This window comes from Lolium perenne, chromosome 1 (assembly GCF_019359855.2).
Source record: "Lolium perenne isolate Kyuss_39 chromosome 1, Kyuss_2.0, whole genome shotgun sequence".
Classification (NCBI taxonomy): domain Eukaryota; kingdom Viridiplantae; phylum Streptophyta; class Magnoliopsida; order Poales; family Poaceae; genus Lolium; species Lolium perenne.
The window spans coordinates 236,614,429-236,627,230 of record NC_067244.2 but is presented as its reverse complement, the minus strand read 5'-3'; the positions used below and the strand labels follow the sequence as shown (position 1 = coordinate 236,627,230).

Below are 12,802 nucleotides of genomic sequence, written 5' to 3'. Positions count from 1 at the left end.
CACATGTCCGATCCCGTGACCTGCACATGCCGTGTAACCGCAAAGGTCGGCTCTGATTCCAAATATAACACCCGATCACCCCTGGCCGGGCTGTTAACCATGGCAGCTCTTTAGGGTCTCTAGACTAGCCCCACGAACCAACACATGTCTTTTATGTTCATTTTGTCCTCACTCGTGCGCACCCAAGAAGAACTTCTCGGTCGGCTCCCATCCTCAAATCGCTCCAGACCAAGCATGCTTAATCTTGGAATTTTTTGGAGATGAGCTTCTGCGAAAGAAGTTGCCACTTTTTGATATAAGTATTCTACCAATTCTATTGAGCCCTGGGCCAAGATGTCCCGTAAAGAAGACGCTTTCTAAAATGAGCTAGATAAAGCCTCTTGTCCCGCTGTCTTCCGACTTTTTTGGGAAGTAATCAAGAGTTATCATATGCCTCTTTTCTGTTAACTTTTATAAAGCAAGTTTATCGCTACATAGTTTAAATTTTGGTGTGATTACTTTATTATCAAAGGGAAAGGAAGCAAATAAAAGTCCACTATATTACCAAATAAAATTCAACTATATGGGCAGGTGAATATTCGTCAATCTTTGAAGTAGATGAATCCACCTATCTCCTCTATTTCCCACTAAAGCATGTTTAAAATCTATTCCCACTAAAGCATGTTTAAAATCTATGTTTAGAGGCACTTGAGAGTTGAGACATAACATAAGCAACCGAAACATTTTTTTTCTTCACACTATGTTATACAAGGCTAAATATTGGGGAGACAGTTCACCGAGCCAAGTATCTTCCTAAAACCTAATAACTAAACATGTTCAACTTCCGATAGCCACTAGTGTGCACTAGAGTAGAAAATTAGTGAGATTGTGCAAATGTCGCCGATCCCCGTGAGCTAAAAGGCACTCTCGCGTCGTGTGTGCGTTCACGGTTATGTTCGATGTGTGACGCTAATAGGATGCGTCCTTGCAATCACAATCTAAAATTACTCATGTACTCTTTCTACATCTACAAATATTGGCAATTTACATAAAAATGACCCTTATAAAGAAAAATTGCACAAAATAACCCTCTAGGTAAACTATTTCACGTTTCTAACATTTTTGTGTGGCTCCCTTCACAAGAATGCCACACGGACGCCACACCCTTCTGTGTGGCTCCCTTCGCAAGAACACCACACATTCTATTATACGTGGCGGCTTGAGCCTGCCTGCCGACAATGTGTGGCGCCGCTCCCACGGGCACCACATAGACAGGTGTGATGCCCTTCGCAAGGGCGCCACAGAAAAAGATTAGAGACATAAAATAGTTTGGGTGGAAGGTCATTGTGTGTTTTTTCCCCACAAAGGGTCATGTAAATCGCCACAAATATTCTCCCGTATAATCGTACGAAAATAAATCATGGCCCGGTTTTTCCAGTCGGGCCTGGCTGATAAGTTCCACGCCGGTACTTCCGTACTTGCAATGTACATTCTGTACCAAAGCATTATTTCTTGCTTCTACTCAGAACATGAAATACGAAACTGAACCACAGAAGTAGTAAAACTGCATAAGTGACTAGAGCTGCTTGTAGTAGTAATCAGCAAAGCAAGATCAGATAAAACAAAATGAGAACCAACAAACATTCAAACAATCACGAGAAGCTACGGACATGAACTTTGCAGATTAAAAAAGCAGGCAAACAGTAAAAGCACGTTGCATCCAAGTGAGGCAAACACTAGCACGCTGCATCCAAGTGAAAATTTCCTATTTCAGGACACTGCAATACGCTAGGAAAAGCACCAGTAGTACGGTACTGATCAACTGGGTAGAGACCCTCATGGAGAAGAGCTGAACAAGGCTAATAATAGGCAACGACAGATAAGTTTTCTGCATCACCAAAGTCGGGATTACAAGTTTTGTCCAGGCATTGTTCGCTGGACTAGAGCTGCTGGTAGTAACCATCAAACTGCTAACATCCTAAAGCACGCCGAACCCCACCCACATCAGGGCTTGAGGGACAGGGCCAGACCAAACTTGGGGCTCTTCTCGATGGCCTTGGTGTCAATCTCGGTCGAGAAGGTGACGAGGGACTTGGGCCTCCACGCGTGCTGGAGGAGGGCGCTGGCAATGCCGAAGTTGTTGAAGCGCGCCTTCACGGTGGTCAGGGGGTCCAGCTCGTGCTGCGAGCCAATGGTGAGAGTGTTCTCATTGCTGGAGAAGGTGTGGGCAATCTCTGCTCCCACAGCTGTGGTGCCGTGCACCTGGTGGTAGTAGGAAGCAGCGAGGGTGTCTCCCTTGTTGTTCCTGAATTTGCAAATTGAACACCATAAGTGCCAGATCATGCAGAAGAAAATAAAGCAGCAATACATAGTAAAGTGCTTCTTGACCCTCTTCAGCAATAAAATAATCGGATACATAACTTGACAAGAAAAGCTGCTGAGGGCAATTGAGACTTGTAGAAGGTAAAAAACATGTAAAGGCTGCAAACAATTTACAGATCTAGTGAAGTGTTGTCACACCAAAGCACAGGTAGAACTAACTTACAGATTCAGGGAAGTAGTGAGATCTTGATTAGTGTGGCTCAGTCCAGCATTGTACTTGGTGAAGTCCCCAGAGGCAGTATCAAATGCAGCATCAACACCAAGAGCTACCGCCTTAGTCCCAAATACACCAGAGAAGTTAACAAGAGGGTTTGCATTCAGGCCAACACTGGCATTGATGCCAGCATGGGGATGCAAGTACTGGAGTTCAACCTGGAACAAAAAGTTAAATAAAACTCAGATTGGAATCTAAACATTTATATCGAACCACAGAAGTAGTAAAACTGCATAAGTGACTATATTTCCAGAGGCAGGCTAAGAGAGGTGATCACACAGAATTTAGATTGAGTTCTAAACATTCAGCTACAAAATGTACAAGTGATAATACCTTCCCAGTGGAAGACTTCTGGTAGGGGGTAGGAACAGATATAATTCCCTTCAAGCCTGGTGTGTACAGCTCATTGATAGTGACTGTAGTTATAACCTGGTAGAAGGGAAAAACTAGTGTCATTGATAATGAAACTGAGGGCCCCAATTTCAGAAGATGTAAACATCAGTGAATGATATGGAAATAGACAAGTTACAAATACAAGGAAAAAAGAGAGGAACTACCTTGGAGTCTGAAGTTGCTTTCACATCCACTGTATATTTCTTGCCCTTCAGCTGGCTCTGGATCTCGCTGAATACAACTTCATTTTTCTTTGTGCCTGCAACAGTAATTGCCTGTACAAAATACAATGAACACAAGTCATTACAACAATATAGAATGAACACAAGTCATTACAACAATATAGAATGAACACAAGTCATTACAACAATAAGACAATTTTCAAACCCAGCACTACAACAATTCCCTAACAAAGAAATTCCTGTTTTAGCCATAACTTACCATACTGTGAAAGGTCAAGCATTCAGCATTACAGTCACTTCATTTATTTATTTATTTATTTAAAAGAGTGCATTTACAACTAAATGGAATATAATATTATAATAATATAATTATTCCTACAAGCATTCTATAAATGCGATTGTGCTAGACTGCAAAAGTAGTTGCATCATGGAAACATAACTGAAACCATCTAGTTCAGTGCCCAACAGGATATTATATGCGTGAAACAGCATCAGGGCATCATGCGTTAAGGGTAAGTGGTCCAAGATGGAACATAATCTACAAAGCTACACATATACTACCTCTGGAAGGAAATAATTGACGCGTTCTCGTGCTAAATGCACGAACCAGCACACCTCCCTCCGCGTCGATTAAATCCGACCGGAGGGAGTATAAGTGAAAAGTCGCATTCTACACATGCATCAGAATAATAAATTAACTGAAAACTAGTGTTTCATTCAACCAGTATACAGCTTATAACTGACACTTAAATGTCACTACTCAGTACATATAGATATTCAAATACTGAAACAAAACCTGCATTGTATTGATATTCAGAAGAAAAAAACTGCTTTAACTACTGAAATGAGTGAGGAACCAAGGGAATGTTACTGTACAAGAGATTTTTCCACGCTGGGGCAAACTTGAGCTGATATAGAGCCAATCTCAGGACCGCTAGCATATATGTACATCTCAAAGAGGTCTTACATACCAGCGACTTACTACATCAATCATGTCACAACAACCCAAGTTCATGTGCGAAATGACAGGGTTCAAACTAAAGAACAAACGGATATTGGGTAAACCATGATAGGATGAAACGGAATTAGCTTACAAGTCACGAAAAACATAGTAATGTTTTTACCAGATCTGCTACATGAAAAGTCTACAACCCTGTAAACTTAAACTGGGCATAGTTCAGCACTGCATTTGCGACTCAACCAAGGCAAAAACTGGTGTTCAGCTGGGATCATACATAGTCATCTAAGAAGCCAATCCACCCTAGCCTAGACAAAAAAACATCTAGTGGAAACCAACCTAGAACAATCCCATCTCACAGCCTCGCATCAGAGAAGCAAAATATATCAAACCCAAAACCCACACAAAAACAACACATAAACCGCCAAATCCAGTAGCAACCGCAGCAAACGTCAGCACGAATCTCCAGCTGCGAAGTGTGAACTATCCACGGAAACCACAGACCCTCCCGACCTAGATAGCAGCCTCAATCGCGGCTCGGAAAGCAGAACCAAACCGATCCTGAGCCGGCCCTAAACCCTAATGCACTGTTCACCTAAGTACGGACACGACCAGGAAAACATCCACTCGCACACGCAGCAAGCAAAACTAGTCGACGCGAAGGGGGACACGGCGAGCTCTACGGGAAGGGGGTGGGGGGGAGGGAGGCGGCACTCACGGCTCCGTTGGCGGCGGTGGTGGTGAGCGTGAACTTCTGGTCCGTGTGGTAGTCCTTGTAGAGGAGATCTGCAGATTCGACCGAGAAGAAGCGAGCATCAGCAACAAGGAACCCGGCAGAAGCTGCTGCCGGAATCAAAAGGGGAAATAAATACAGACGGCGTGCCTACCCCTGGCCTTCTTGCCGATCTCGGTGTAGAGCCCTGGACCGACGGGGCCGGCGGCGGGGACGGAGGCCGGGACGGTGGTGGGGGCTGGGGAGTCCATGGCGAGAGGAGGACGGCGGCGAGATGAGAGGGGAATGTGATTTGGGGTGGAGACGGGGAGGGAGATGACTGGCGAAGGAAGGAAGGGAGGAGAGGGCTCAGGCTTTATCGGCGCGTGCGGGGGGCGAATGGACGGCCCAGATCTGCTGCGGCTGGGTTGAGATTGTCGTTGGATGACTGGCTCGACCTTCTTTTTCTTGAAGAGAAAGAAGGTGCGGCGGCCTGGCGTGGATGACGATGCGCGTTGTGTTCTTGGGAAGAGGTGAATGGTGTGGCGACCTTGGCTCTGTTCTCCTCAGTTTTCTTGCGTGAAAAGATGGTCGTTTTTACGGCGGTGAATTTTTTGTTTCACGACCTTACATGGGACATGGTTGATGTTAATAATTGGACTAGTCTGCAATATACAAGTTTTGGATAACAATTTATAAGGCTACAACCTCTCCCGGCAGAATATGCCAAAATTATACGCATAAACTTCTCTTGAGGATATAATTAATAGAAGCAGCAAATGTGCGTCTGCTTCAACGTGCAAAGCATGTATTTCCGCCTGTCTGCTTCAGTGGGCATGATGCAACAAACAAACCCAGGCTGCAGCCACAAGCACACATCGCACTCACAAGACAAGCACACACAGGTTTCAAACGCAGTTGGTAAACCAAATTATATGTCATGAATCGCTCATCTAAAAAAACGCATCAGGGATAACCAACCAAACGGGGCAAAGATTGTTCAACCCAAGTGCTCACTAACATCAGCATCTCTCTCTCTCAACTCTCTCATTCTCTCACTCACTTAACAAAGCATGGAGTCTCTCTCTGGGCGCAGGCGTGAACGAACCAAAACAAACCAGGGGGTGGAACAATGAACAAACTTCAGCTATACAAGACACTAGGCAAAGGCAGAGGCAGAGGCAGGACATGTCGCAAAACCCTATAAATAAGTCGAACTCCGCAACGAATTAAGCAGCTGGTCCCGTTGTCGCACCATTTTTTTTACATCAGATGCAAAACACTATCGGAGAAACCCGCCGTACACCTGAACCAGACGTCGCCACGCTGCTCGAACGGAATGGAGGATCTGGTTTTCGGTGATGGTCGACTGGCGTCTGTCTTCAGCGTCTCCACTCGGCCTTCATCGGTCTCTCTGCAGATGATATTAGCATTAGAAAAAAGGCAGAATAAGCTGAAAGTGGGGAAAATATCATGCACAGTCCTCTACTCTTGTAGTAAAAATACCATTTGACTGCAGCACATCAAAATGATATTAATATGATTCATTTGACCACGTATTCCTTGGAACCTTAATCTGATGCAGAAAAATGGCCCGCATGCTATTCAAGCTCCGAGTGATTTTAGGCATCAGCTTAGTCAGATAATCTGAATACTCTAGTGGAACTAAACAATGATAATACGTCAACTATCTGTTTACTTTTGTGGAAATAAATGAAAAGGATAGATGCCTTTTATATCCAGGATTGCAAATAAAAACAGGGGCACGGAACAGTTCATCTCATTTCTGTATAGCAAATAACATTTAAATGCAGCAGATACAAGTAATATAATTTGGCAGAACTTCCATGTGATAAACTTCGTTTTACCACCTGTTCTTTGGAACCTTGACATGATTCAGAAAATGGCTCACAGGCTATTCATAGATACAGTGTGCTTGCATCGATTTTATGAACATGTTCACTCAGTTTATCTGATAACTCTAGCAACTAAATAAAGATGATAGTCCGTTTATAAGGTCAGGTGCCTTTTAATATCCATGACTACAAACAAATATGGGAGCATGGAACAGTTTGTCTCAATTTTATGTGCTCCCTCTGATCCATAATAAGCGTCGTGGTTTTAGAACACTTATTATGGATCGGAGGAAGTATAAGAAACAAAGGCGGCAGGATATGATGTCTATATCAAGAATTTAGCTTCTACCAACATCCTTATCAATTACACTAGTTACTTTAAAATATGTGAAAACAATTTGTGCATATTCAAGATTATAATTCAATCACACAATATCACAAGGCATGGAATAATAATATACTTACTAATATGAACATGAGTATTCAATAATCATATACTACTTACCAGTACTGTCTCTTGATGACAGCATAGACTTGTCGGCTTTCACTCCCTCTTTGTTACCAGAATTCAGATGAGTTGGCCTTTGTGTACGCGGCGAGTGCGAGTTCTGCTTGCCATTGGCAGGGGAAGGGAGGGAATGGCGGCGTGTGTAGACAGTCTTTTCTGCTGAATCAGCGCTAAGCCTGGGTGATATCTGTCCACGCAGTTTCGCCTTTGCAGATTTTGTTGCAGCCATGTAGCTGGGCACGGCTGGAGAGTTTTTGGAGCCATTCTCTGGGTATTCTGGCTTAGCTGAGAACGAAGACCTCCTAATGCCATTTTTAAGGCTCTCGACAGAGAGAGGTTCTTCTTTGGATCTCTGTTCCATATCATTCACTAAAGCATTTTCTTCATTATCAATGTCCTGCAGAGGCATAATTTCAGCTGCTGCAACAACAGGAGTCGGCTCATCAACTTTTTCTTCAGTTGTTACTGGATATGAAGTAACTACCACTTCAGGTTTCAGATCAGGTACCATGATATCCATTTTTGCATTATCCAACAGATCACCATTGTGTTGCTCTTGGATCTCAGGATAAACTGGAACTTCCTGTGCAGCCCGTTGTGGTTTCTCACACTGGACCTCTGGGTAGTCAAGGGTCTCAGTTGCAGGACTTGATACCTTTGAGGCTTCGGCCATGGAATTTGTTACCTTCCGAAGGCTACGTTTAACCTTCTCAAGTTCAGTTAACTGGCTATCAGGCACTGAATCAGCAGGAGCGCTAGTGAATTTCCTTGGGTTCCGTCTAGGTTTTTCAGTTTCCACCGGCATGTTTGTTTGAGGAGGCTCAGCTGTCAACGCAGAACTCTTCCGAGCATTCCGTTTTAATTTTCCTGACTCTGTTTCCATTGTATAGCTGGCCCTCCTTGACTGCGGCTTGGCATCAGTGACATTAGTTCTCTTTGTTTGGTAAATGGGTTTCCAGATGCGACTCATGGTCCATCTCTCTAACCAGTTGAAGGCTGAATTTGGATCCCTCTCATCATACTGGAAGTGAAGAGCCTCTACCAGAATCGGTGAAGCTAGAAGCTACAAGACATACAAAAGAGGAAAAGGTTAACTTTGGGCATCAAGAGAATACTCGCAGCCATACAACAAAAAAGCAATATGACAGTATGGCAAGTGAACACAAAGACAACAGAGTCAGGATAATTTGTTTTGATATATTCAAGCCCTCGATCAAATAACTATGTATAGAGGCACAAACATGTATACCTTACGAGCAAACGCATTTGAAGCCAATCTCTCCTTCCATGCATCTGGTTTAGCACCCTGAGAAAAGGCAAGTAGTATATTTACATTTTTGTTGAGATACCAAATATAAGGTCACACATGCAAATCTTTCAGTTTTGATCAACATTAAGCATAAAATGGAAATGGGAGCATTAAAAAGCTCCAAAAGACTGACCACAATGTACACAATTGGCAGTGTAGTGTTATTACTTGTTTAATTCGAACCAGAAGGGCAGTCATCAAAAAATATATAGAAGCATGCAGACCAGCTTCATCATAGACAAGGTAAGAGCAATTAATGTTCCAAATGTTCAATGTACATAATTATAGCTTTATATTATATGCAATAATGACAAAGAGATGCTTTGTAATGATAAGAAGCATAACAAAGTACCTTAGTTCAGTTACAACTGAATACAGAATGTAGCCATCTTACGATATGATTAAACTAGTCAACTAATCTCAAAAGGAGTGAGAATGCCAAACTGTAATGTGGCTGTACGTAGTAAGTTACCCCAACAACATTTTCTGTACAGAGCATTATCCTCTTAGTATTATGACACATACAAAAGAATTACTTGAAGGCTACTAACATACTTGAAGGCTACTAACTATACGGATATCCAATGTAAAAAAAAATCATAGGAGTGAGAAATACAAAACTGTGATGTGGCTGTACTTAGTAAGTTACCCAAACAACCTTTTCAGTACAAAACATCATCCTCTTAGTATTGTGGTACATATAAAAGAATTATTTGAAGACTACTAACTGCTAATCGATACCTACAATAATAAGGTACAGTTATAATAGAAAAGGACCACCTGAACTACAACAACAATAATAATAAGCCCACAAGGTGAAGTTGACAGTTGCATCTATTACAGACCAATTCAAAATCCACGGGAGTTTTTTTGTTTTTGCATGACACTTGAAGGAAAACCAGGCCAACCTGCCAACTACGTACACTATTGACGTTATATGGATTCAACACACTTACTTGAAACTTTTTTTCTTTTTTTTGTTTAGCCATACATCACATCTGGTATTCTCAGTAAAACACGCAGTAATAAAATCATGAGCATCCGTATTCGTTAACATTATAACAGCCGTACAAATAAGGAGCACTCTGCGCTATCATGATGAATAATACACTGGGTACTGAATGAACTGGAATGAGCAAGGAATTTACCAGAGACTTCTGCTCGGCAAGCTTCCAACTGAATTGCACTGCATCGCTAGAAAGTCTGACGTTTCTACCACGAACGATAGCTTGGAACTTGACAATCAGCCATGTTGCACGAAGTGTCGAAACAGCTTGCCTCCTTACAAGATGGCCACGAATCAACGCCTGAAGCCGTATGATTCCTTTCAAAGCACGGAAAGCCCGTCGTGCCTGGACCAATATGGTGCTAAAATTTAGCATGGATACAAAGCAAAACAAACCAAGTACACATGGCAAGTTCTTTCGTGTACATGTTTAATAAGGTAAACGAGAGGTCGAAACAATCATGTGCATATGCAGGAATCAAAAGAGTAGGAGGATGGGAACACTGTTAAATCATGAATAATCGCAGGTACGACACAGTATTTTAGGCCATATTCCTGATCATTTTAAGGTGTACGCACAAGAAACGGAACATCGAGATAAAGCATTACCAGGTACCCTCGGAAGGCAGCTTGTGCCTTGACGGCCGCCTGCTCTTCCTTGACCCTCTCCAGGTCGTTGGACAGCACATCAGACCCACCAGTGCTCTGCTTCTCCAATTCCAGATTCACCTCACGCGCCACCGCCGCCGGTTCACCTCGGAAGCTGGAGCTCTCGCCCTTTGCCACCTCCGGCACGGCGTCGTTGTTGTGGGGGGTGACAAGCACCGGCTCGGAGATCACCGGGGAGCTCTCCGAGAAGGCGGGGTTCGTCCCAGCAGCCACATACCCTCTGCTCCCCGGGGCCTTCTACACACGGGGCAAAAAACACAAAGGCGTCAGCTGCAGCAAGCAGATCTCTGCTCTCTAGTCGCAATTGCATAGACTACTCAGCCACATCAGAAAATTCGGCTCTGACCGGCGTACGAACTCAAAGAGAATGGCAATATTTAAGCACATACCGATAGATCCTTGGCCTTGGACTTGGAGGACTTCTTGCCGAGGAGCACGGATTTGAGCCACTTGGCCGGAGACTTTCCCATCGGAGCCTGCCTCCCGGACCGCCGCGCACGCACTGGAGGTTTAGGACCCTGCAGTCGAACCGCCGCACGTCAATGCACAGATCTACGCTTCAGCTGGTAAGTATGTAGAGAAAAACCACCGGGAAAAACGCGGAATCCGCCTAAACCCCGGAGATCATGAGCAGTGTCCCAGTGAAAGCAACCGCAGCTAATTTATTACAAAAAAAATAAAAAATAGTAAGTAGCCACCGCAAGGGATCAGACGAGGCGCGGAAAAGGAAAGGGGTGAAGAGATCCACGTTTGGAGCAGTCCAAAGTGAAATCCTTCCCACCCCCAAATGCAGCACCGGGAGCTAGCCTCACATCCGACAGTGAAAAGGACGAGGTGCCCTAGAGTGCCAGGCGGCGCAGATCTAGACGGCGGCGGCGCGCCGGATCTGGGGAGTGTGGGGTGACTCACCTGAGTTGGAGGCGGCGCAGAACCCTAGCAGCTCGCTCTCGGTGTGTCTGTCTCTGGCGGCCCTCCTACGCCTCCATTCCTCCAGGGAGAGGTAGCCAAACAGGCAGGCGTGGCTCTGGCTGGCTGGTAGTGGTAGTGGTAGCAGCAAGAGCAAGGTGACGGCGACAGGAAGAAAAGAAAAAGGGCAGCAAAGAAGCCGAACACAAAAAAAAAAATGGAGCGAGCGCGAGCTGCAAGCAAGGGGAGTGTGAGCAAGTGAGAGAGTGAGAGTGAGCCACTGCGTCCCGCTGACGTGTGGGACCAGGTCGGCACGTCGGGGAGGCGAGGAGCGTGCGTGGGTTTCGTTTCGAACCACGCCGCGCGGTGAAAACGAGGCTGGGCGGTGTGGGCCCGGAGCTCAGGCGGGACCACGGGTCAGCGGGGCTGAGGTCTTTCCGTTGTGGTCCGTTACTTTTCTTTCGGGGAAAAAAGGCGGCTGGCCTCGTCGTTTTCTCACCGGATACCTGGCGAGCCAGCCATGGGAGTGGTGGGGATCCACATGTCAGTGGGGCGTTGAGGGTCACGTGGTAGACGAGCCGGTGAGAGAATGGAGATCCCGTGGGAGTTGGACCGTGAGCTGATTAAGAGGGTGTCGGGCGGTGGGGCCCTGCGACATGTGCGGTGATTAACGCCATAAACCGGTGTTTATGATCGGGTTAAGGACGGCAGTATATGCAGTGGGGAGTCTGCCATTGACTTCCGTTGCAACCTGCATGTGTTCTTCATGTGGCATGCCGTACCGGAGGTGGAGCGCTACGTGACGGTTTAAACACTGATCTGGTTTTACGTGCTCCTTGAGACCTTTGACAAAAAACATTTGTATTGTACATGTCACCCGTTTCCTTGCGTTGAATCATATCGAAATAACTTCTGAGAATTGCATTGGACACATTTAAAGGAAACATTTACCAATCACGCGTGGAACCAAACGAACCATTAACATTTTCAAAGAAATATGAGCAAACATTAGGACTTGAACCTCTCAGAACAAAATCCTTTGTTTTTATGTTCCTACGATGAAACCAAATTAACGTGGATCAAAAATCATGTAAAACTAAAGTGGACATGATATTGCAATCATGTGAGTGTCTACTCGTGAACTTTTAGGACCATCCCGATCTATGAGGCCCGAAGATATAAAGAAGCTTCTCTGCCATGTGTTGTGTGTTGTCTTCTCTTTAAGTCAACATACCCATAGTGTTTATGTTGACCTCCTCTTCTTTTCTGATGTAACAAACTGTATATTCCTGACCGATGTCAACCCTTATGGGTGGACGGGGGCATGGTTTTGTAACCCTCTTTTGAAGCAATATATTCAGGTGAGCCCCCCCCCCCCCCCCCCCCTCCCGATGAACTTTACAAAAAAGATACAAAGAAACTTTCGAGCAAAGAAGTTGATAGTAAGAGCATCTCCAGCCGCGTCCCCCAAAGGGATTTGGGGCGCGCCGGACACAAAAACTGTTCCAGCCGCGTCCCCCAAAGCCCGTTTTTGTCCGGCGCGCCCCGATACGGTGTCCGGCGTCCCGAGCCCGTCCCCGTCCCACATGGGACGCACCGGGGACGCCGGACACAACGAAAAGCGAGGCGGGGAGTGGCGGGGCCGACTCGTCAGCGGCACAATAAATTTTAACCGAACCGTCGCCTACCTCGCGACGGAAGTTATTGGCGCGCAGCGACGGTGCAGTT

The 12,802-nt window shown here is 45.1% G+C and overlaps 2 protein-coding genes across 3 annotated transcripts; both read right to left on the bottom strand.

Moving 5' to 3' along the window:
- Positions 1-1,724: 1,724 nt before the first annotated feature.
- On the bottom strand, positions 1,725-5,181 carry LOC127325493 (mitochondrial outer membrane protein porin 2). Its single transcript, XM_051352294.2, has 6 exons — positions 4,996-5,181; positions 4,827-4,894; positions 3,133-3,243; positions 2,909-3,004; positions 2,525-2,733; positions 1,725-2,284 (listed from the first exon to the last, which is right to left on the bottom strand). The coding sequence occupies exons 1-6, from the start codon at positions 5,090-5,092 to the stop codon at positions 1,984-1,986; spliced, it is 882 nt and encodes a 293-aa protein (XP_051208254.1). The 5' UTR covers positions 5,093-5,181; the 3' UTR covers positions 1,725-1,983.
- Positions 5,182-5,742: 561 nt separating this feature from the next.
- Positions 5,743-11,266, bottom strand: LOC127325393 (protein IQ-DOMAIN 31). 2 transcript variants are annotated; one of them, XM_051352288.2, is made up of 7 exons: positions 11,078-11,266; positions 10,558-10,686; positions 10,109-10,402; positions 9,642-9,845; positions 8,434-8,490; positions 7,182-8,247; positions 5,743-6,234 (listed from the first exon to the last, which is right to left on the bottom strand). In XM_051352288.2, exons 2-7 carry the CDS (start codon positions 10,636-10,638, stop codon positions 6,203-6,205), a joined length of 1,734 nt encoding a protein of 577 aa, XP_051208248.1. In that variant the 5' UTR covers positions 10,639-10,686; positions 11,078-11,266; the 3' UTR covers positions 5,743-6,202. The 2 variants fall into 2 exon arrangements, with proteins under 2 accessions (XP_051208248.1, XP_051208247.1); XM_051352287.2 differs by having other exon boundaries at positions 10,109-10,405; positions 11,078-11,265.
- Positions 11,267-12,802: the final 1,536 nt, after the last annotated feature.

Bases quoted from the DNA above. Each gene is read 5' to 3' on its own strand.
- LOC127325493 (XM_051352294.2), bottom strand. From the start codon at position 5,092: ATGGACTCCCCAGCCCCCACCACCGTCCCGGCCTCCGTCCCCGCCGCC. The intron at 3,244-4,826 runs GTGAGTGCCGCC...TATTTTGTACAG, and splicing joins CCACCGCCGCCAACGGAGCC to GCAATTACTGTTGCAGGCAC. The intron at 2,734-2,908 runs GTATTATCACTT...TTTTTGTTCCAG, and splicing joins AGAAGTCTTCCACTGGGAAG to GTTGAACTCCAGTACTTGCA.
- LOC127325393 (XM_051352287.2), bottom strand. From the start codon at position 10,638: ATGGGAAAGTCTCCGGCCAAGTGGCTCAAATCCGTGCTCCTCGGCAAG. The intron at 8,248-8,433 runs GTATACATGTTT...TATGTCTTGTAG, and splicing joins CAAATGCGTTTGCTCGTAAG to CTTCTAGCTTCACCGATTCT. The intron at 6,235-7,181 runs GTAAGTAGTATA...TATCATCTGCAG, and splicing joins GTCATCAAGAGACAGTACTG to AGAGACCGATGAAGGCCGAG.